General features: G+C 41.9%; 1 protein-coding gene across 1 annotated transcript in view; it reads right to left on the bottom strand.

The window, feature by feature from the left end:
* Window positions 1–20,946, bottom strand: part of pot1 (protection of telomeres 1 homolog) — a 42,260-nt gene extending 21,314 nt beyond the window's left edge. The window contains 11 exon segments of the mRNA XM_018705190.2: window positions 414–569; window positions 571–711; window positions 807–937; window positions 2,731–2,857; window positions 4,208–4,282; window positions 6,124–6,231; window positions 8,618–8,706; window positions 10,069–10,141; window positions 11,331–11,464; window positions 20,508–20,580; window positions 20,938–20,946. Of these exon segments, the coding sequence (XP_018560706.2) occupies window positions 414–569; window positions 571–711; window positions 807–937; window positions 2,731–2,857; window positions 4,208–4,282; window positions 6,124–6,231; window positions 8,618–8,706; window positions 10,069–10,141; window positions 11,331–11,464; window positions 20,508–20,580; window positions 20,938–20,946 (1,116 nt within the window).
* Window positions 20,947–24,033: the final 3,087 nt, after the last annotated feature.

Below are 24,033 nucleotides of genomic sequence, written 5' to 3'. Positions count from 1 at the left end.
TCCATAATGGAGTAAAAACTAGTCAGAGTTAGAACTACAGTGGCCGAGGACAGGCCTGTAGATTTGTAGCTAAGCTAACAAGGAGGCTAAGCATAGCGTTTCAATTTACACATCAACGTCAATGTGCTCAAAAACTTCTGTTGTTAAGTCTTTGTGTCTTTAAAAGCCTTTGTAAACGCTGTAAAAACAAATATCACAATACAGAGCACAACAACTCCACTGAGAAAAACAGGACTTCTGAGTTTACTGAGCAGAACACAGGAGCTGCTGGAATACCACCACCTCCATCTGTTAGTGTTTGTGTTACCTCCTGTGTCCTGCTCAGTTAAATTCCTGTTCTGGTCTGGTAGTGATATACAGTGATGTTTTTGGGTTTCCTGGCTGGATATTGGAGATGAACGCTGGTTTCTTACCCTAAGCAGGGTGCAGGTGGTGTCGATCGGGGCTTTGGCGAGCAGCTGGCAGGTCAGGTCGAAGTACGCTCTGGGCTGAACGTCGGACAGAGGGATTGTGGGAGCTGAGGGTAGGAGGAGGGTCTGTCCGGCCGCCCAGGATCTCAGCTCCTCCACTGGTGCGACGGTCGTCCTCGTCGAAGTGGAAGGATCGGCTGGAGGTCCGTGGCTCCACGGCTCCGCCCACCGCCCCATCGAACGTCACCACAGAGAAACCGAAGGTGTTGACGAGCGTGATGGAGCTGTTAAAGAACTGAGTCTGCGAGGAGACGAGGGATCGTTTATCACTTTTGAAACAACATGTTAAGGTTTAATCTGTCGACTGAAGGAACTGGACTGTGATCCAGGTCGGACCTTGACTCTGTGCAGACGGACGATGTCTCCGATCTGGAAGATTTTGGGATGGTCGTCCAGCTTCTCGCAGAAGATGGTGCAGCTGATCTTCTGGTTGGACTGATCAGTGATCTTCAGGCTCGAGCAGAAATCTGTGGAAAGAAAGAAAGGTCTCTGAGCTCACCTGCTCATTACTGGATCAAGTTTTGAGTTTTGCCCGGGATCAACGAGCTAACTGCTAACACTAATGCTAAGCAAGTGACTCACTCAGTGTTTGACAGTATTGACAGCTAACAGCTAACAGCTACCTTACAACTAACAGGTAATGGTAGTGATGTTACGAGATGTGCCGAGGCTTCGTGCGTGTGTCGAGTAATGAAGGGGGCGTTTCCACAAAGCGCGTATCGAGACTTGTTCATTTGGGGGAGGAGCCAAAAATGATGCCTTCCAAAGCCTTGCTGCCCGGCTGTACCACGTGATTTCTTCGGGAAGTGGTTCAGATTTTGCCACAAGGTTTTACAGCTATATAGACCCCTCAGGCTCCATTCAAAGTGTGGGTTTTTGAAGGAGAGTTGCGGTCAGTTGAGAGTTTGGATAGAGTTTATATAGTTTGGAGAACACTGCACAACCTGCCATATTATGATATTACCATTTTGGGAAAATTTACACACACAGAATACATTAAAAAAATTATTATACACATATGTGATAATTTATGTACAGAAATTATTTGGTCATACATTTTTTGTAATTCATAGTCATTCCCAACAGACACAAAATTCAATGCATCACGCATTCAGATACAGCTGCCTGTGATTATACACTTGGCCAGTAGGTGGTTTCATGTGCACATGAAGCTTCGAGAAATGAACCCTTTCTCGGACCAATTGGCTCAAGTGGTTCAATGCCTCATGAGGCTTCATCTCACCATCACTAGGTAATGGGTAACAGGTCGCAGCGAAAAGCTAAAAGCTAAAAGTTGACAGCTAACAGCTCTCATCTCCATCTCACACCAAAAAGCTAACAGCTGTGGATGTGGCAGCTGCAGTGTGTTAAACAGGTAAATGAAGTAAATAAAACCTAAAGGTTCAGAGGATCAAGTTAGCGCAGCTTCCTGATGTTGACAGGTGAATCATCCTGTGCCCAGTCAGACAGAATCCAGAAAAGCTGTTGCAGCAAAAAATATATAAAAACATTGGAATTGAAACAACAAACAAACATGGCTATGTTAACATAGCCGTAGTTTTGGGATCAAAACATCATATAAACAAACTCTAAACCGAATCTGACGATACTGAAACAACTTTTTTTTTAAATGTAGACACGAGCAGCCTGACGTCCATAATCACACCATCAACACAGAAACTGAAAATAACTTCTGCTCCTCTCTCCACCTCTCTGAGTGTTACAGAAGTCATCAGAGACATCAGACTGTCTCTGTCCGTGGTGCTGAAAACTTTTCTCTCAGCTGCACAGGACAGAGCTTTTATTTATTCAACTGTTTTCTATTTTAAAAGAGAAAAACTCTGATAATATTCTGACAGTTTGACAAATTTTAAACCTTAATGTCATAAAACATTCCACAGAGTCGTTTCTAATATTATGACTTAATCTTATTGTTTTGTTTTTATTATTATTACAGTTGATTCATAGGATTTTGTGAAAACATTAACACTGTTATTAACATTTTTACTTCAACTCATGACTCACTATGAGAATCTTTATCATCAGTTTTGGTCAAGTTAAAACTTTTCTTTATATATACCTTTTGTGTCAAAAATAATTACTTTAATGATTACTCAGCTTCATGTTGTACATGTTAAATGCTAATTAGCAAATGTTAGCATGCTAACACAGTGAACATGATTAGCATTACACCTGCTAATATCAGCACTTTAGCATTAGTTAGCATCTTAATGTTAGCCGCAGCCTCTCTCATACGGACCTGTTCCCCGGCTCCTGAATGGTTGTTTGAAGAAAACCACCACACCAAACACGTTGACCACAGATCCGGCCTTCAGGTCTCCCAGACCCACGTACGTGTATTTAGGAACCTTAGTCCTCCTGGAAACCTGAGGAGGAACACACCTGAGTTAAAATCAAGCACCAACAGTTAGCATGCTAATGTTAGCATCTGTTACCCTACTCACTCTGCACATGCTAACATGCTAACAGTGTGTAACCAGGCAGCCTCGTCACCCGTCTCATCTCTGCAGACGAACCGAGGACACAGCTGATTTTAATCATGTTTTCTCAGACAGACAGATTTTATTTTTTTAATTCTGGCATTTAACTAAACAAATGTCACTTCAGATAAATGTTAAAAGCTTCAGGAGGCGAACAAAACAATTTTTCCATCTCTTTCAGCATTTCCTCAGTGAGATGTGATTTTCAGAGGAAAGTAATGAAGATCTGAAAAACGAACATATGCTCATAAAAGAGAGAGAGAAGTCTGTCCAACGTCTATTTTTACCAGCATTTGTTCTGCAGATCAAACTTTAATCAAGTCTTTAAACTCTGATCGCAGGCTTCAGAGAGCAAGTGTGTTTTTCTGTTAATTTATTCTGTTTATCACAGCTCCTCCTCCTCACTGCTGCACCTCTTTATTTATCTGTTATTAACTCCAGATTTTATTTCCTGTGGTTGCAAAGTGTTTTATTATATGACTGTGTTTCTATCAGTGGCAGTAGGTTTTCAGAGCTGACGTCCATGTTTGTTCAAGACTCAGTTTTAATCAGGAAAGTCTGGAGTTATTAACCTAAAGTTTCATTTAAATATTTTTACTCCTCAAAAGCTGTTTTTGCAACATTCAACATTTGAATAGAGAGACAGAGCTTTTTATTAAAGACTAAGATCCTTTCAGTTTAACCAGAAACATCTCTATATATCAGCACCAGACTCCATTGACAAAAACAGGAGTTTTACTGAGCAGAACTGGAATACCACTGCCTCCATCTGTTAGTGTGTCTGTGTTACTGTGTGGTACTTTTACTTCAGTAAAGTATCTGATTACTTCTTCCACCACTCAAAGTCACACAGTAACACAGACACACTAACAGATGGAGGCAGTGGTATTCCAGCAGCTCCTGTGTTCTGCTCTGTAAAATTGCTGTTTTTGTCAATGGAGTCTGGTGGACAGTGATAGAACAGCTGTGTTTATAGTATTTTCTAATGTCTGTTCTTTTCTGCTCAGATTCTACTTGTTCATAAAAACAGTGAATGCAGAGCTGCACTGTCACAGGTTTAGTATCAAACACTAACAGGCCTCCTGTCCACATCACCACCACAGAGACCAAGAGGTCTGCTCAGACCCTGATCCAGCCGAGGTGACTCTGGGACAGTTGGCCACTGACATAAAGAGTCCTGACAGATAAAAGACTTCCACAGCAGCCTCTTCAGCCAACCAGGCCTCTGACTCTGACCTCGGCCGAGAGCACGGCGCTCCTCTTGTTGGCCGTCGGGGATCTGGGGTCAGGAGGAGGCGGCGGGCAGGACACCTGAGGGACGAAGACGGAGATGAGACGTCAGTGAACGGCTGCTGGAGGAAATAAAATGACAGTGACGAGGAGGGAGAGTGGATTAATGTCAACTGAGTCAACCAGAAACATCACCATATATTACTACCAGACTCCACTGACAAAAACAGGGATTTTACTGAGCACAACTAAAATACCTTTGCCCTGATCTGTAACTTAGTTTGTGTTACTGTTTGGTACTTAAGCTTATATCAAGTATCTGATTACTTCTTCCACCACTGAAAGTCACACTGTAACACAAACACACTAACAGATGGAGGCAGTGGTATTCCAGTTCTCCTTGGTAAAATTCCTGTTTTTGTGAATGGAGTCTGGCAGAGAACTAAAGTTGTATTTCTGGACATTTATAATAGATTTTACACCCAAAAACATGAGGATAATAAGGCCCAAAAATATTTACAGTTTATTTAATTATTACTTATCCTTTCATTTGGATTTTAGGATCTATATTCAATAATGTCTGTTGAAGCAACCAGATTTTTTTGATTTGAGTTTTTAGATCTGAACTGAGAGTAATCTGATTACAGTTTTATACTGTCCTGTGTTTACACTGACATGTCAAATGAAGAGATAAGTTTCCCTGCTGTAGATTTGTTGTGCTGATGTCTGAGGCTGCAGGTGAAACATGAGCAGGATGTGAGATTAATCAGCAGGTAAATGGAGACACAGTCTCCAGGTGTTGCTGCTCTTGTCGTTGTTGTTGTCGCAGAGTGAGACACGGCTGAAGACGAGTCATGTTTGATTTACAGACTCTCAGCCTGCAGACACACACAGATATGGATAACACAGCCATGATGCATTAGTTCAGACAGAGATGATGAGCAGAGCGCGTCCTGTCAGTGTTACACTGATTTACTACCAATCATATCGTCACTAACCTGAGGACTGTGGGTATTTTTGTGATTTTTACGTTGTCTATTTAATTCCCCTGTTACAGGTGCTTGTATATAACATAATACCCAAGTGTTTCATGTCAAAATTTACAGCTTCATCTGTCCTGAGGCTCCTGTTTGTCCTAAAGCAACGTGCAAAGATGTTAAATTGGCCCAAATGCTGAAAAAGTAAGAGTAACCTACGAATAAAAGAGCAGATTACTGCCATAAAACCTGCTGGAAAACAGAGCGATGGAAACTCACAGGAAACAGATTCTGTTTCTTCATAACAGGTTCAGAATCCAACGCTTCCTCGCTTTAATATCTCATTTATTTTACTGCTTTTATTACGATTTCTATCAGCTCTGTTTTCATAAAAGGCTTTGCTCAGGCTTTTCCTGCCAACATGGCCGTGCAAACAATCCAAGTCACATGACGCCTGGAGCCCCCCACCCCACGATTTCAACATTTCACTCCTGCGTGTTTGTTTTTATTCGGAATCTATGTTGTTGTTGCTTCCTGAGTAACTGATGGTTCAATGTTCCTGTGTCTTCAGCAGCAGTGATTCTGCGTTGGACAGGAAACTTTATTGAACTGTAGCCTACAGCACAGAGTTTATCACTGTACGTCTTCATGTGTTATAAATAAAGTTAGTTTAAAAACACCTAGTTTAAGGTCTGTTTTCCTAAGTCCTCATCAGTTCTCCTTCACCTCATGACGTTTTCAAGGAGAAGTGGTGAGAAGAGGAGATTTTTTTAACTATTCGACCGCAGCCCAAATTACACCAAAGATGGCGGCGCTCGTATCCTAAATATCGTGGCTTAATTTTTGCTCAGTGAGATGAAGTGGAGACTGGTTGTTAGTTGTTAAAGTTAGTTTTGGCCTGTTCATGTAAACACAGCAAATGCTCAGATGTATAAACGTCCTCACGTAAAGACAGGCGTCGTCTCCCGACAGCAGCAGGTTACAGGGGTGCAGCTTGTCTTTATGAACTGTGGGAGATTTGCTGGTGGTGAAGCCAGAGGCCAACACCACATCCTGCAAGATAAACAACAAGAGGCAGAGAAATCAGGGATTAAACCTGAGAGCACACAGAGATAAATATACATCCTTCTTCCCAGAGGGAGGACAGATTGAAGCAGCAGATGTTGCATCCTGGGAGAGACATTAAATAAGACGTCACGACGAGCCAACGAGGATAAGCTGGTGTGAAAAAGTGGAGATTGTCTTTTGTTTGGCGTGTCAGCTGCCCCCGAGACGGCTTTAAAGCCTGCGCTCAGGGCTGACAAAGGGACAGCAGATCGTCTGAATAATCACGTTACTGAGACACACAGCCTGACAGGACCTCTGTGATCTACAGCCGCTGACGACTTCCTGCCTTCGCCGAGCTTTACGGGGCTTTGAGTTCCATCAAGACGCCGCTGAGGGGAAACCGAAAGCACGGTGAGACGCTGCTGACGGGAGGATTATCCCTGATGCGTTCACCATCCCCGTACAGGTCACAGACAAACTCAGCGCTCTGTAAACAACATCACAGGCGCTAAACCGTCAACGACGATTCAAAGCTGCAGGAGCTGAACTGTCACACAGGACCGAGTTAACTCAGCGCGGAGCCACAGAGCTCAGCATCATCTGTTCTTTAAAGGTGCTGTCCGAAAGTTTTTGCTTTCGCTACACAGCTAAAGTTAGCATTAGCATTAGCAGCTGTTTGAGTTCAGCATCAAACTTTACTCACTAAAACCTGTCTCCAGAGGTGGAAAATAACACCAATGTTTTACTTCTGTTTCTACAAAGTTAGCATGCTAACCAGCTAGCCTGCGCTCATCCCGTCTCATAACACCACTCTGTTGTAGAAAGTCACTGTAGGGATATGATAAGAATTAGTCATCCCATGATGATAACTATAAACTCTAGATGACGTATGTGTGTACAACGAGCATGGCGAGTTCAACGTTAATCTGGAACTGGTTTGGTTACAGAAAATCAGACATGGAGCAAACAAGTTTAATATGCAAAGTCTGAAAAAAAAGGTGCTAACGAAGGATGGTAAAACAATCTGTTCCACCAAGAACAGACAGTAACATCGAGTAAACTTCCTGTTTTAACACTGACAGAGTGGAAGAACTGCAGAATCTGTGTTTACATGTCAAACATGTTTGATTGGAGTCGTTAACGTGAACTGTTCTGCAGCACAGTATCTGGTGTAGTTTAGTAGCCTATTTGATGATGAGTAAGTTTTATTTTTACAGCAATGTTATGAATGAATGATTCCAGTTTATTCCCATTTATTTTTCAGTGCTCATCACACGGTATGTCAATTAATTTATCTCCTCCTACAGATTTATCTCACACCAACATCAAGTCACATGACTCACTCGGCTCATTATCTTATTCAAATCAGTTTGTATAATCCACACACACACACACACACACACACACACACACACACACACCTGCTCAGATGAAAATAACTCGATCTAATCTCATCAGCATCACATGGATGTTTTTATAATAATTCTAAAACAGCTTTTGATCAGTTGTTCTTCCACCTGCTCAGGCTTTAACTTCTCCACAGTCATATGTTGTTCAGAGCAGAGTGAAAAACCAGATTAGAGGAAAATAACAGGAAAAGATGTTTGTTTGTTTGTTTGACAGGAGAGTAAACAAAAATAATAACAGCAAGTTTTTCCTCAAACCTTTTTTTCTCCTGGGAAACAACTGGCACCAAAATGTGTTTTTCTCTCCTCTGAAGTGAAAAGATTGTTAGAATTGTTTCTAAAATAATCATCTGTCCTTATTCAGCAGGAAACAGCTGATGCATCATAAAAGCTAAATGTCAGTTAAGGCTCGACGCTCCTCTGAGGCCGAATCACCTGAAATACCACGTGTAGCACAGTAAAACATCCACAGCAGAGTCTCAAATAGAGAAGGGACGATATCGATCGTGATAAAAAACTCTCACAATAAGTTGATCGTAGTGAATTTCCATCGTCAGGATAATCATTAATATCCTCACAAGTGATTTTCTGGCCTTTCTGCAAAGCATGATGGGACATCCAGATGAAGCTGGAGTCGTCTGAGAGGAGGAGGTTGTGAACTTCAGCAGCAACACTCAGATGACACAGGAGAAAATAACTCAGACTGTGAATTAGATTCAGCAGCCAGACATCATCACTGCAGTTCATCATCATCATCTTCATCACACTTCATCTCAACAGCAGCACTAAATATAGAGTCACATGGTGTTTCCTCCAGATGCAGCTCAGTTTGTCAGGACAGTGAAGAAACCAAAGAACTTTCTGACACTGTGACTGGATTTATGTAAATTAAAACCACTTTTATCTGATGCGAGTTAAACTGAAACAGCTGCATGTTCCTGTTCCACAGTTTAACAGTGGAATCTGTAATGACTGAGTGAACCTACCCCTTGACTGACAGACTGACTGAAGTCTTTGGCCAGAGCTCCGAACAGAACCACGTTGATGGAGGCGATCGACTGTGAATCTTCTTCCTCTGGAAAACAGAAAGGGAAATTAAAGTTAAAACAACTGAGAGCTCCCGCAGAATTTGTTTGTAAAAGACAGAAATGGAAAGAGGAGAAATGTTAGCAAGACAAACACAACCCTCATACAAAATCCCACAATGCATCAGCAGCTGAAACACTGTACAGACACTGACAGACTGTCTACAACCCAACAATACAGCAGAGACAGTCCTGATCATCCTGCAGCCGGCGACACAGCCAAGGTGTCAGAGTTTAAACAAATGAAAGTCCTGGTTCTCTGTGGCTCTTTAATCAGGTGGCTCACAGATAAGAAGGTCACAGACATGACAACAATGAGACACACCGGACTCCATCTGCTGCTACGATCCACACCAGCTACACAGTCCTGACAGCTCCACAACAGAAACTCTGCAGTGATTCGCAGCGTTTTAGCCTCTTAAAGCTCCTGGTTTTATTTTTTCTGAACATTTACAGTTTGATTCAGTCAGTTCAGTGTTTCCAGCAGCAGCAGCTCTGATAAACCCAACGAACATAGTCAAACCTTTTACACACATTTTCAATCGTGAACCAACAACAAAACACCCTCACAGTGCTGACTGTAGAGGGAACAAAAATCCACAAGTATCCATCGCATTAGGTGCATCTCACCATCCAGGTTTATGTGACCACGGTCTAGCTAAGTATAAACTGAGGCTGTGAGGCTTGATCCCTATGCTGTTGAGTTGTTGACTAATTAGCAACCAAACCAGGACAGTAGCTTAGATTTAGGGCTATTTTGGCAGGCTAGAACAAGCAGGTACCAGTACCTGCTAATTTACCGCCAGCTCTAGCACTAACACAGTAGCTTGCCACATAGCCCCATAAGTCGTCTTTACGTCACCAAGCTTCCAGCACCACCTGTTTCCTGAGGAGGCACCGATGAATCTGAGAAAGAGTTAAAGGTGCTGTATGTATGTAAAGTTTTTGCTATCACTACTTAGCTAATGTTAGCGTTAGCAGCTGTTTTCTTCCCAGTCTAAACGAAACGCTGTTAGTCATTCTTTTACTCACCGAGCTCTCTCCAGAGGTGTAAAACAACGCCAGTGTTTTGCTTCTATTTCGATCACTTCTTTTCTTTTGCTTAAATTAGCATGTTAACCCTTTAATGCTAAAATAAGTTTGTTTTTTGCAACTTGAGAACAGTGGAAACACACTGTGAACAGTCCCTTCTTTTAGCTCCAGTTTTGGTCTCTACCACTTCCTGAAACTGAAAGGTTGGTGGTTTGATTCCTTGTAGTGAGTAGTGAGTAATGAGTACCAGCCTGCTCTGAAACTTGGACCATATTTACATACAAACAGACACGTGGCACACATTATTGTTTGAGTATTACCTTGGATGACAGTCTTCAAGATGAAGTCGTCAGCTGCCAACGACACCAGCGGGCCTTTCCGAATCACTTTCCCCTGGAAAAATAAAGAAAACACTAAAGTTAGAGACAAACTGAGAAGCATTTAGCCCCGACTGAAGCTCTGCAGATTTTCACTGAGAGCCTGTCAACTGATCAAAGCCACGTCAGTAAACTGAGCGGCATTGATGAGCGCCTCAGGGAAATGAGCTGCAAGACAGAAGGTGGATTATTCTAGTGTTTTGGTTTTCATAAATATATTCCTGCAGCGTACTAATCAAGAACAAGAAAACAGCGTAAAGGAAAAAAAGGAAACTAGGTGGATGGAACAGATGGTGGCAGGTGACAGATGAATGAAAAAAAGAAAAAAAGAGAGAAATACATGGATATCAGTGCAGGGAAATACAGGAATTCTTGAATTCTACAAAAAAGATGGAGGCCTACACAAAACATCTTTCAGCACATTTTTCTTTAAAGAAATACTGGTGTGAAAACCAATCCCAAAGAGACAACTTATTAAATACAAAGCTTCAAACATCAGGAGTGCGGGATTTACTGATGGATTTCATGTCAGAGAATAAAACCTGAAAATGTCTTGAGCTTGTGTTAAAACCACAGACCTTATTTCAGGAAACAGGAAGTGCTAACATGCTAACTTACTTCCTGGTTTTATAGTTTTATTAGAAAATCAAACATTAATTCAAACATAGGGTGAAACTATTCAAGTTGTGATGACCTGTTAGAAATGCATCAGATAAACTATTGGTAATGCAGAGCCGTCCTGAGCCGACAAGCACGAACAAGGCTGCAAACTTTGAAAAAGTTCTACTCTTCAACAACAATAAATCTGGGGACTCACCTGCTAGCTTACCATGATGTTAGACAGGTTGTAAAGTTAATAAAGCAACGAAAATAACGTGTTGTGGTATTCTGAGGAAGCAGGCACATTTGAATTAATTCTAATGAATCACGGGTCATTTTGAATTTGTTTGATCTTTTTTTTTTTTTTTTTTTTTTTTTAAAGTGCCCTTCAAGTTTCTCTGCATCTGTGGGAGAAAAGAAAAGTCTGACTTTGGCAACATTCTTTAAATGCTCTTTAATACTCTTTAAATTTTATTCCTGCTAGATTAGAGTGAACAGTATCGGTAACACAGATTTCCTGCCTGAGGTAAAACTGTCGTGCAGATGCAGAGCTTCTCTCTGAGATTAATATCAGTTTATCTAGAGTCTTTCTAATGTGAACAAACCTTGACTGTTTTGTTGGAGCAGTCGGTGCTGCTGGTGATGAGTGGGATGGAAATTCTGGTCAGGTGTGCTGGTACCTGGGTGCCAGGCCCCGCCCCCTCCGACAGCACACAGAGAGGCATGACATCGAGGTGACCTGGAGACACGAGTCAAAACATACGATTAGATTCTGTACCACCATCTGAAGAAGTTCAGTTCATGGTCATGTGGTTTGGTGAACGTCAGTCCATGTGACCGCCCTCCACCACAGACGACTCATTTCCAGGATAAAGCATCTGACAGGAAACACCTGATCCATGTCGACAGCGCAGCGGGAGGGTTTAAGTCTTTGAGGTGTTTCAGACAGAGAGAAACGCAGCAAAGTGTCGGCCATGTTCCCAGCAGGTAGCACATTGCTTCCTGTCAGAGTTCATTAGTTTGATTTCCAGCAGATTTGACCGGCGAGTCCCTCAGTGGTACCGAGCCGATCGAGGACGGCGGAGCGGCGGCGGAGCAGGAACAGCCTGCGAGGCAGACGAGCCGTTCACTCGACCGTACAATTAGCCGCTCGGTCAGTCAGGCAGAAAACCCAGCCAGGAAAAAAAATCAAATCAAATCAAATAAACCTCTCTGATTTAGACTGGAGGGGAGGAGCCGGAGGCCTGAATCAGACCAGGACGAGTGATTCATTCATGAGTTCAGAGCTCAAGGTACCACAGACCATTTCTGGATCTGACCTACAGCTGCTGCACGTCGCTCCGTCAGACGGTCTGTCCACAAAAACCTCACAGAGCTGCAGGTTTACACACAAATAAAAACAGCTCTTCCTTTTTATTGGCTGTTCACAAACAGTCGACTACCAACAGGTCAGATTCATCATGTGTTGGTGTTTGTTCAGACGGTTCCTGATCGTAGCAGAGAGATCAATGCACTGAGAAAACACAAGAAAACAGACAAAATGAAAGTCACACAAAAGAGGGATAACGTGTCCCGAGTCCAGAAAACTGACAACAACGTCCTCATGAATGACCTGGTTTAAAGAGAAAATAAGACCGATCAATGTCAGACTGAATGATTGGAGGGAAATATCTGTTAGAGACTGAATTTACAATCTGAATTCAGATTATTGTCTCTAAATCAAACTACAGGCCTGCAGCTGTGGTTTACATCAGAGGTTCCTGAACTTTTTATCCCCCAACTCCCGAACTAACGAGGCCAGAAACTCGTGACCCCGACCATCTCCGGAGGTGGATGAAGCACACAAACACTGCATGCAGGCAAATTTAAACACATCTAAACAAAAGAACACAACAGCCTGAAAACCGCAGAGTAATTAAAGATAGACTTGACAGACAGATATGTCAGTTAAAGTAATGTCCATGTGTAAACTGTAGGACTGAGTTAACAGAGCAGCTGGTGTAGTTGGTTTATAGCCTAACATTAGCTTCTTACTTCTGGAGGTTGGATTTAGGCTTCAAACATCAGAACAGTGGTGTTCATCTGTGAAGATGATCTGATCAACTAAACCTGAAGGATCAGAAACTTTAGCTGCTCACTGTTTATTTTCTGGAATAATCCAAAACACTATGAAAAAATCCCATTGGCTTTTTGTGGAGGAACCAGGCTGATGCTAACTTCAGGGCTGGACTACAGAAACACATCATCACTGTGGGACTGTCTGTCTGTCTGTCTACAGAGAGAGCTCCAGGACTTGAGAGAGTTCAAACCAACAGTCAGTTGTTTTTATTTCTACTGGATCAGTCACAAACTAAACCTGCTACTGATTAATACAACCAGGTGTTTTACTCTGCCTTCATCACAGCTCTGAGATCAGGGTTTCTGGTTCAAACTGGGATTCTTGCGTTGGACAGTAGCCTTGTTGCTAACGCTAACACTAGCAGCCAGAAACAAACAGATGAACTGCAGCCAGGTCTGAAAGCAGGCCTGTTTAAACTAATGACCGTGAGGAGCTGGAGCTGGAGGTTAAAGAAACAGTCAAGTGGCTTTAACCAAAAAAAAAAAGAAATTAACCTTTTAGTTTTCGTAGTGCAGACGTGAGACAAATCAAACACGAGTCCAGGTCTGTTTGTGTCGTCCACAGAGACTCTGTGACTCAGTGCTGCTGAAGTGTGGTTTTAAATGGTTTTTAATAAATGTGGTTCTCTGAGCCACCAACCTCCCCCAACACCCTCCCTCTACAAGCTGCTCCTGACCTGATAAAAACCCCTGAAATCACCTGCTGAGCTCTGAGAGTTTATTTTTTCAATAGGTGAAATTGCTGGAGCGTGCGACTGTGGCAGCTGGAGGTTTTATGTTGTAGAAAATGAACCTTCAGGTTGCAGCCAACACCAAGCTGTGGTGTGCTGGGGTTCACCTCTGTCCCTAATTAACGAGTGTACTCTGGAAAACTGGAGATTGTAAAACAGCAATTAAATATGTGAGTTCAGTTTGTTTCTCAGTGGACGGAGGGAGAGACGGTTAGTCTGCAGACCAATGACGTGAACTGATCAATACAAGAAACAAACACGCATTTCTTAATCAAATTTCCATCACTTTAGGTTTACTGGTATTTCTATGCCTCCACACTGACATAACGTCATGGACTGAGGCATCATGTTTTCTGGTCGTCCGTCCGATTCTCGTGAGCGCAACATCTCAAAAACGGAATTCTTACAAATACAGTCCCACAGTGATGATGTGTTTCTGTAGTCCAGTCCTGGAGTTAGCATCAGCCTGGTTCCTCCACAGAAAGCCAATGGGATTTCTTCTTAGAAAGTTAGTGAGAGTTTGAAAGAGCGTGAGTAGAAACACAACGAGGCTGTAAAGGTGGACTGGTGAGTAGATGGGTTTTCATGTTAACGTCCCCGACAACCTCTGTAGTCTCATTTAGACACTCGTTAGCAACCGCCTTTTTTAAGACACGTAAAAGCTTCAAACATCAGGAGTGGGGGATTTACTGACCCATTTTATGTTGGAGAATAAAACCTGAAAATGTCTTGAGCTTGTGTTAAAACCACAGACCTTATTTCAGACATTTAACCAGAAACACACTGACAACAGGAAGAGCTAACATGCTAACTTACTTCCTGGTATCAGGACTCATTCCTGCTGCTCTCTATAGGGACAGCAAATCAAAGTTGGTCCTGGAGGAAAAGTCCAGGACTGAATTTCTGTCCCAGGCTGACCTAGGCTCTTTACAACTGAGGTTAACTCTTTGATTTCTATCACTGTGTTCTATCACTAAGTGTTCCACCGACCGCCGTTTCCTCTACCTTAGGAAAGCTATCGACCGATCTGATCGTCGTCTCGAGCTGGATCTAATGAGTCAGATATTATATGCAATGATAACGCTGCATCTGTTACAGGTGGAAGTAGGAAGCCAGTTGCTAACATTTACAAAACACAACGGTTTGTTGTGCTGCTTTCAAGTGACCAAAAAAAGCAACTAATGCAGGTTTAAATGGTCACATAACGACTGATAAATCTTCAGGACGATGTTCACAGCTGATATTAGCTCACTGCAGATTGGTTGATCAATATCAGCTGAACCCTGACAGTGCTGAGGAACAGCAAGAGAGAAATTTTTTTCCATGTTGTTTCATCTGATTCATTATCAGAAAAAAGGGTTAAAATATTTAGTTTGAGGACTGGAGGAGGTACAGCGATACACTCTGTCTGTGCAGCCGAGATACGTTTTTATTTTTTATCCATGCATCCCCACAAATCATCCGTCTTATCTCTCGACCCGCGGGTTGAAAACACAGATCTAAAAGGTTTATTTCCATGCAGACTGGAGGAGCTTCCTCTGCAGAGGGAATCAGACACAATCCTCCTGGAGGGCAGAGAGAAATGAAGCTTCTCTCAGCAGCAGCAGCAGCTGATAAGAAAAAGCTGACACAGGTTCAATAATACAAATATCACAGAGAGATGGGACGACAGCTACAGTACAAACACGAGGTCAACACAGTAATCTGGATACAACATCAGGGGGTTACATATCATCAGTTTTTTGATTACCTCATCATGAACCAAAATTTCACCATTTTTTATGACTCGGGACCAGGACCTAAAAACTGGACCCTGAAAAACCAGGTGCCAACCACCGGTTCTAAAATACTCAAACACGTTCAGTGCCAGCACATGGTCGGTTTCTACTGAACTAATCCCTGTTTATCTGATTTGATTTAACCAGGAAGGTAGAAAGAAAGAAAGGTAGTAACACAAATAAAAACACAAAGCTGCAGACAGAAAGAGAAGATTTCAGCTTCCAGGTAACCAAGTAAAAACAGTAACAAAAAATTATTTCATTTTTAATTTAAGGAGGTGGAAACTTTCCAGAAACTTTCCATGGGAAGTGGGAATTTTGGAAATAATCCCAGTTGAAAACTCATGGGAACCCATGGGAATTAACTGGAAATTTAGGGGAATGTATACAGTTCAGCTAGCTAGCAACATGATAGCTAGCCTCTTGCTAGCTCTTGTTAGATAGCTTACATTTAGCATCTCTGATTTAGCAGCTAGCTGCTGTATAAACACATGTAGATGTATTTCGTTGCTGGAATTTTCAACCCTAATGAAGACCAATAAAGAGTATGGGAGCAGATCACTGACAGAGCCTACAGGTGACCAGAGCAGGTGATCCTACCTGAGACAGGCTGTAAATGAACGGCTCAACTGACGCATGAAGATGTGGGCTCATAGCAAGAGACACCCAGTAAAACCCAGAGCTTAACACAGGGGTAACTGCTTTTACAAGTAGGTGCTAACTGGTGCCAACGTTAGCTAGGTTAGTTTGAAAACAGGAGAGCCTTGTGAAGCTGGACCCAGAAACAGTATTTTCTTCGGACGTGACGTCACAAGTTAACAAAACGATTGTGGCTTAAATAAGAGAAACTGCAGCTCCTGCACTTGAACGCATCGCAATAATATTTCTATTAATTGTTCAGGGGCGTCCCCTGCAGGACGATGCTCCCACCTCACCACAAAAAGAGCCCCAAGTGTCAACCTGGCAAACAAAACAAACCAGATCCATGGAGGCCCCGCACACTGCAACCCACAGGACCCAGACGATCCACTGCTGACGTCCTGGTTCTGATGGTACCAGGTGGTTTTAATGTTGTGGCTGACCATTTCTGTTCCATTTTAAAAACTTTTCTTCAGGAGTTAAAAATATAACCCTGATGAAACTTTCTGTGCTTACAGAAGCAGATTTTTTTTTTTTTTTTTTTTTTTTTTTTTTTTGATGTGCTTCTCAAAATTGAAACACTTAGGAGCTGCTGACTGCAGGTCCCACAGTGACTGGTTTTATTGTCTTAATGGAGATGGTTAGAAGTTTTAATGAGCTCCTATGGAGGTATCACCACACTGGAAAGTAAATAAATTTCTTCTAAAATGAAATCTCCCGTCTTGGCCGAGAGCCACTCGGAGCCACAGCTGTCAGATAAGATGACAGGAGGCAGCAAGCCTGTAATTACTGTATCACAGAAGATGACAACTTAATAATATCATTTAAATGAACAGAGGTTTTTCTGTAGTGAAACACACCTCACAGCAGTGAAGGAGAGGCCGACACAAATCAGGAAGAGATTTTAACACGCATCAGAATTAATTCTTAAATTCCACCTGAAAACATTCAAGTCTCAAATAACAGACAGGATTTAAATAAAGGCTGAGTCTCTTAGAAAGGCCGGGTAGAAATCACTGAGGAGGAATTTAATTATCTGCACAAAGGACTGACAACTGAAACAAAGATGTGGCTCATAGCAAGAAACACCCTGTAAAACCCAGAGCCTATATCAGGGGTTCCTGCGTTTACCAACGTGTGCTAACATCAGCTAGGTTAGCTAGCTAATGCAGCATCTTGAAAACAGGAGAGACTCCTGGACCAGGAAACAGGATTTACATCAGTCGTTACTCAGACTGAACAAGCAGATAACACACTGCTGTCCTGGAATTATTAGAAATTATTTACCAATTAACTTCCCTGGAAAAACCCAGAGCGAGTTGTTTTACGATGCCTCAGTGAGACAGAGGAAGAAGATGGGAATTAATCCTTCCTGCCAAACCTCAGCCAATCAGGACGAAGCGAAGCGGAGGGAAAAAATGAGTGATGGCCATGTTGAGACGCTGCCTCAGTTTGTTTTGTTTGTTTGTTTCTGTTCTCAGATAAACAGCAACTGTGTCAAAATCACAAACTGTCCTCTGTTGGTTCAGTCGACGCCGGAGCGTTCACCAAGACTCAAACGTTATTTACTCCACATCTTTGAGAGAGAGAGACAGAAGCAGAGCCAAAAACAAAGGAGGAAAATCAGCTCCCAGAATAGATGTGGAGAGGAACGTCTCATGAAAGTGTTTCAGCCGTTCATCTCTGACACTGTCACACCTGCACAGACACTTCTTCTGTGCTCACCTGTCACCCGTCCTGTTGTTGTTACAGCTAACTCTGTCCCAGGGCCCAGAAATCTGAGGATGATGTGACTAAAATCAAAGCTGCAACAATCTGACGATAAACGGCTGAAATGCTCAACAGAAAACTGATGCGCAACAACATCTGTCCTTTATCTATACCATTTATCCTTGACCTTTGACCTTTAACAATCAAATTCTAATCAGTTCATCCTTGAGCCCAAGTGAACGTTTGTGCCAAATTTGAAGAAACTCCCTCAACGTGTTACAGAGATCACATTCACGAGAATGAGACAGACGACCTGGAAACGACTGTTGCCGGTGCAGAGGAAGATTTTTTTATATTTTTGTGAGCTGGATTCTCCTCAGAGATCTCCTCCTCTCCAGAACAAACAGACCAGCTGATTAAATCTGGTAAAAACACTGAATAAAGAACGTTAGCTCAGCTTGTTTCTCTGATAAACATGAGAAACCATTTTACACTTTTCCACCTGGAGGAAGAAGAAAAACACTCAGTTGTAGTTGCTGCCAACGAGAGGATCATCCAGCAAGCAATGTAAAAGCCTCCAACCAACTCAGAAAGGGCGCAGCAAATTTAAAATTTCATTTCACAATTTGCGTTTGTATCCAGTCGTTGAGACCCGAGGCTTTCACGTTAAACTGCCGAGATACAACGTCCCATCTCCGAGATAACTTACTGACACAACGATTCCAACGCTCTACGAGAACAAAACCAAAGTTCTGCAATGAATCGTAATGGAATCGTCAGGAGATTCCCATCCACAGTCACCATGGAGTTTGAATAAGTCTGGGAATTAACATGAACAAGCTGCAGCTGGAGAAACCAGCTGACTCCTCTAGGTTGAATATTTAACTTTCAGATTGTTATTTCAATTTCAAAACGATGACGTGTGTCTACATCCTCATCAACATGGAGTCATTTCAGTTTGACTTTGCAGGTTTGGACAGTTTCACTCGGCTCTTTCAGCTTTTTTTTTTTTTTTTTTAAGCTCCAAGCGACAATGTTTCAGCTGCAGCAGGTGAAGAAAGTAGCAGGTGATCTCTGTAACGCAGCAGCAGCCACTGAGGCGAAGAGGAGAAACACCAGGAGGCCTCAGCCAGATCAAAGTCTGGTGTCCTCAGCAGGAGGGAGCGCTCGTCTTTTAACTCTCACAGCCGGGTGGAGACAGGGGGAGTAAATTCCCCAGAGCTCATGATTTTTTCCCCATATCGATCAATATTGATTTCAATCACGATCAGTGAGCTTAAAGAGTTTCCTGACGATGACTGGAGCCTAAAAAAACGCAGCGAGTGTAATAAACATTATAACAAGTGATCATTTTTCTTCTGGTCATTTCATCTATTTCAGACGTGGTTCATTCAAACAAACAAACCTCAGCCTAAAACGTCAACAACAGATTTAAGTGGGCAAGACTTTTAGCAACAAACAGGCAGAGGATTACACAGGTAAAAATCATCGACTGCTGTATCTTCCAACTTTTCATCTTTATTTTCTGCTGGATTAATCTGACACCTCCCTGACAATAAGCCTAAAGTAGAGCTTTTTGTGTCAGACATTACTCCAGAAATCTGTGAAAATATGTTGTCAACCGTATTACAACTGCAGAGTAAAAACTACTGTTATAGAGGTGTCATATAGAGGTGAAGAAATATGAGAACTGCAGGCACCAGAAATCTATAAGAAATCTAAATCTAAACAGTGCATAAAGCTTTTAATACAGTCCATCAGTGGTGACATGTTAAATAAACAGATATCCCCCTGTCACACAGCAGTCTCACTCAGAACTGACACATGCCACTAAAACCAGTGTGTACCATCATCACGTATTTTACATCTGGAGTTGTATTATATATAAATATTGTCCATGTCACTCACTGTAGGGGGAGGTAATAAATATCTAACATAAGCAGTGACAACATCGGCCCTTTAAGTGCTGGTTTTCTTCGGTACAAAGTTAGTTTCACCGTTACTTCACCTGTCTATGTGTGGCTGCAGCTAACTGTTAGCTAGTTAGCCTGCTAGCCAACTTTAGCAAACACTGACGCACCGGGAAGACTAGCTTAGCCACGCTCCGGTTTAACACCGACATAAACGTCACACTCACGACACTTTAAACTATTTTGCACGATGTTAAGCTAAAGTAGCGAACAAAGCACACCGAGCGAGATAGTACTGTGTCATATCGTGTAATAGAATCTTAAACTAGACTCTATTTGAAAATCCTTCGGTTTAAAGTTGTATTCATTCTCTACAACCATACACGAATAACAGAAGATGATATACAACTTTTTATGACTATATAGACTCTCTTGGTAAATTCGGCAAACATTTAATACACCGTGCTGCACATTTTTAAAACAATATTTCAACTTTCCCATCGCACCTCAAGCGGTGGAGATTAGCATAGGAAGACTGCGAGAACCGAAACACAAATCATTAGACCTAAACTGACTATTGAGAATCCCGTTTTGTACTTGGTGTAGGCCGAAATTTAGAGTGGATTATGCAGATTTATAAAATGTCTAAAACTCTGCTTGTCGTGTTGTGTGGTTGTGATACGGTGATGAAACCTAAAACATTATGTTTTTTATATTGGGTCTGGCCGGACATTCTCTTCCAAAAAGACGACGGAGGCTTGAACAGCGTTGAACTGTCACTAAACAAACCTCTACAGAGAAATAAACAACATTAATAAAGTGACCGTCGTGGGAATATGTCATTATATAGAAGGAAACACTGCATTTAATGTTGTAAACAAAAGTGTTGAACTTACAGCTGCAGGAGTCGGTTTGTTTTTCCCTCGCTCGGTTTCGAACGAAGCTGTAATACGCATGCGCGAAGGAACCCTGTTTATATTAGCAATAAAAAGAAATGAACAGAAACTCATCGGGAACAGACAATAAATGTAAAAAATTTAAAAACAGATAATAAAATAGAAACACAGAAAACAAATAGGTAGAAAATACAAACTTAACATTTATTTATTAGTAAATGACAATAAATCCTCTAAAGATATACAATAAAAATGTTTTATCATTTTAAATTGCGTTTAATTAGTAGAGCAAGACCAGTTTTTATCTTGGAGATTATGGATGACAGTTCCTCTACATCCCAAAAACATGAGAAAATATGACCCAGCTTAAAAAATACTTACGTTATCCTTGAAACTGAGTCTTCAACTCTTTTCAGCACCTTGACCTCACCTGATACATCTTTTATCATTTACATGCTTTCTCTTCAAGTGCAAATTGATTTCCTTTACATCTCCAGCTTCATCCATTATTGACATTTACAGATATTTAACAAGTTACAGACTCAACGTGAACTCATTTTCTTCTTTACAATCACAGACACACTAACAGATGGAGGCAGTGGTATTCCAGCAGCTCCTGGTTAAATCCCTGTTTTTGTCTATGGAGTCTGGTAGAGATATATAGAGATGTTTCTGGTTAAACTAAAGGATCTGACTCTTTAATAAAAAGCTCTGTCTCTGTAGGAATCCTATCATCATGTTGTCAGACACTGAGAAGAACAATCTGAGTCTGTCAGAGACAAAAACAAGAACTTCAGTGGACGTCCATTGAAGTGGACGATTGTCCGTTGGATTACAGTGCAGCAGCTCTTAACGTTATTCTTTAATGTCATTGGAGGAAAGATTAGAAGATCACCACAATCATTAGGAACCATCCTTTAATGAGCAACGGGAGTGAATTTCCTGTCAGTATGTCAGTAATTATTGAGATATCTCTGCAGATCAATCTGGATCAATCAGCATCATTAGGCTCGGGGCAGAAACAACAGCTTCCCTCTCATCAAACAGCAGCTCTGCTCCGAGCGATCGCCGGTGTCATATCCACGTTTCATTATCGATGGAAACCTCAGACGCTTTTACAACCAGATTACTGACTGTTTAATTAAACTGAAAAATGCCAAACACTCACCGAGGCTGTGATGGAGAGTATAACTCTGCTGCTGTATTAGCAGGAGGCTCATTACTCAGCACTAATGAGTCTCTCCTGCAGAGACACATCACAGCAGCAGGCCTGAGGTTCTGCTTTATGTTTCTAATCAACTGTCCTCCACTGTGAAGAATATCACCAATAAACTACATACATGAAGCTGTCGTCCAGATGGACAACAACAACTTCCATATTGTTCTGTCTGGGCCTGTTGCTGAGGGGGTTCATTGGCAGCTCCTGATGGAAACTGTTCACTCTGACCTTAGCATCATGATGCTGCTGCCAATCAAGGCAGGAATAGTTTGTAAGCAGCCGGAGACGGATGATCAGGTGAAGCTGAAACCACGAAGACCACCTTCAGGAAACACAAGGATCTGGGCACCCTGACAGACACAGACCTAGACCCTGAACTAAAAAACAACACAGTGAATAAGTCTCTCTCTCCTGTCCTGTTCATACCTGCTGGGCAGCAACTTGATGAGTCTGAAGCACAAACACAGCTTGACAGTCCACCACAGAGTCCTGCAGGACTGATGCTAAAACCAGGAAGTCAGTTAGCATGTTAGCATGTTAGCACTTCCTGTTCCTTGTCCAGTCAGTGTGTTTCTGGTTAAATGTCTGAAATAAGGTCTGTGGTTTTAACACAAGTTCAAGACATTTTCAGGTTTTATTCTCCGACATAAAATGGGTCAGTAAATCCCCCACTCCTGATGTTTGAAGCTTTTACGTGTCTTAAAAAAGGCGGTTGCTAACGAGTGTCTAAATGAGACTACAGAGGTTGTCGGGGACGTTAACATGAAAACCCATCTACTCACCAGTCCACCTTTACAGCCTCGTTGTGTTTCTACTCACGCTCTTTCAAACTCTCACTAACTTTCTAAGAAGAAAGGCTTTTGTAGAAGAGCTCAGAGCTAAATGAAATGACCAGTTGGAAGCTCTCTCTGTGGCCAACACTCATAAATAATCCCATGAGAAAAATCAGGATGTCAGCGTCACTGTCGCCTGGCATCAACGCAAACAACACAAAAATATGACCATAAACCCTGACACCAACCTTCCAGCAGCCCAAGGGCCAGGAAGAGGAGATGATGAGCTCCATCATCTCCTGAGCCCTGAGGAGAGTCGTGTCCAGGCTGAAACACAACCCTGTGCCCTGTGGTCACAGCTGTTCATTTCACTGACAGCAAGAAAAACAGGAAACACAGTCCAGGTTCACATCAGCAAGTTTCTACATAGAAACTGGAATACCACTGCCTCCACCTTCAGTAGTGGAAAAAGTAATCAGATACTTCACTTAAGTAAAAGTACCACACAGTAACACAGACAATTCAGACAAAACAGCAGGTGCCCAGATAAACTTAGTTTTTGTTCTGTTAGGAGATCATCAAGTGTTTTTAATGTACGAGATTCAGAAAAAAGAAAAAAAAAATCAACAGTTCCCGCTGTATAAATGTAAACCTGTAGTTAGTTAATTTGTCAAAGTCAGACTCTCAAAGCCTAAAATGAACTCCTGATATACTTACATACAATACAAGGACTGTGGATTATTATCCATCCATCACCTTCAGTGGAAGTACATTAGGACGGGATCTTTAAACGGCCTGGTTCATAAACTCTGGTTGAAAAGTTTCCTCAGAGTTTAGATCTCAGTCACGACTGACATCCATCAGTGAAATGAGTCTGGAGAAGCTGAAGTGGAGGTAATTGATCGCAGAATTAATACACGACTTAACAGTGAAATTGCAAATAACATTTTTATGGAGTTAATTGCTGCGGGTTGATGGTGTGAGAGAGAGACGTCAGCAGTGGATCATTTCCCTGATCAACGATGATATGGAGGCGCCTGAACGCAGCACAACAATGAAAGATGAAGGTCTGGAGGATCTAATCAAACTCCAACAGAGAGACAGTCAGTGGTCTACAGCAACAAACCTGCAAACATCTACAACCTGACACATTATTCAGAAAATAACACTTTAACTTATCAGGTTATTTTAGCCTTTAACACAAAATCAGAGCTGTTTATCACCTGTTTAAGTGTAAGACCTTTAGCATCGTCGAAAGGAGAAATCTATACCTGTCCAACACTTTGGTTTATGATGACATGGCTGAAAAAACAACTACGTTCCCATTAACCTCAGTCTGCACTTATGTTGCGTTTCATTTACATCAGACGTCAGAACTGGGAGAACTCCGAGTTGACGCTGTTCCAGTTGAGAAGTCGGCAAAACATGGAGAGTTTAGACAACTTCAAAACAAATCTGCTCCACCTGAACAACACCTCGTTAACGTTAGATTTTAATACAAACACTTTGGAATGTTCTGAAAAAGCTGTTCAAA

Source organism: Lates calcarifer, linkage group LG10 (genome assembly GCF_001640805.2).
Source record: "Lates calcarifer isolate ASB-BC8 linkage group LG10, TLL_Latcal_v3, whole genome shotgun sequence".
NCBI lineage: Eukaryota > Metazoa > Chordata > Actinopteri > Centropomidae > Lates > Lates calcarifer.
The sequence above is the reverse complement of the archived record's forward strand: the minus strand, read 5'-3'. Positions and strand labels throughout refer to the sequence as shown.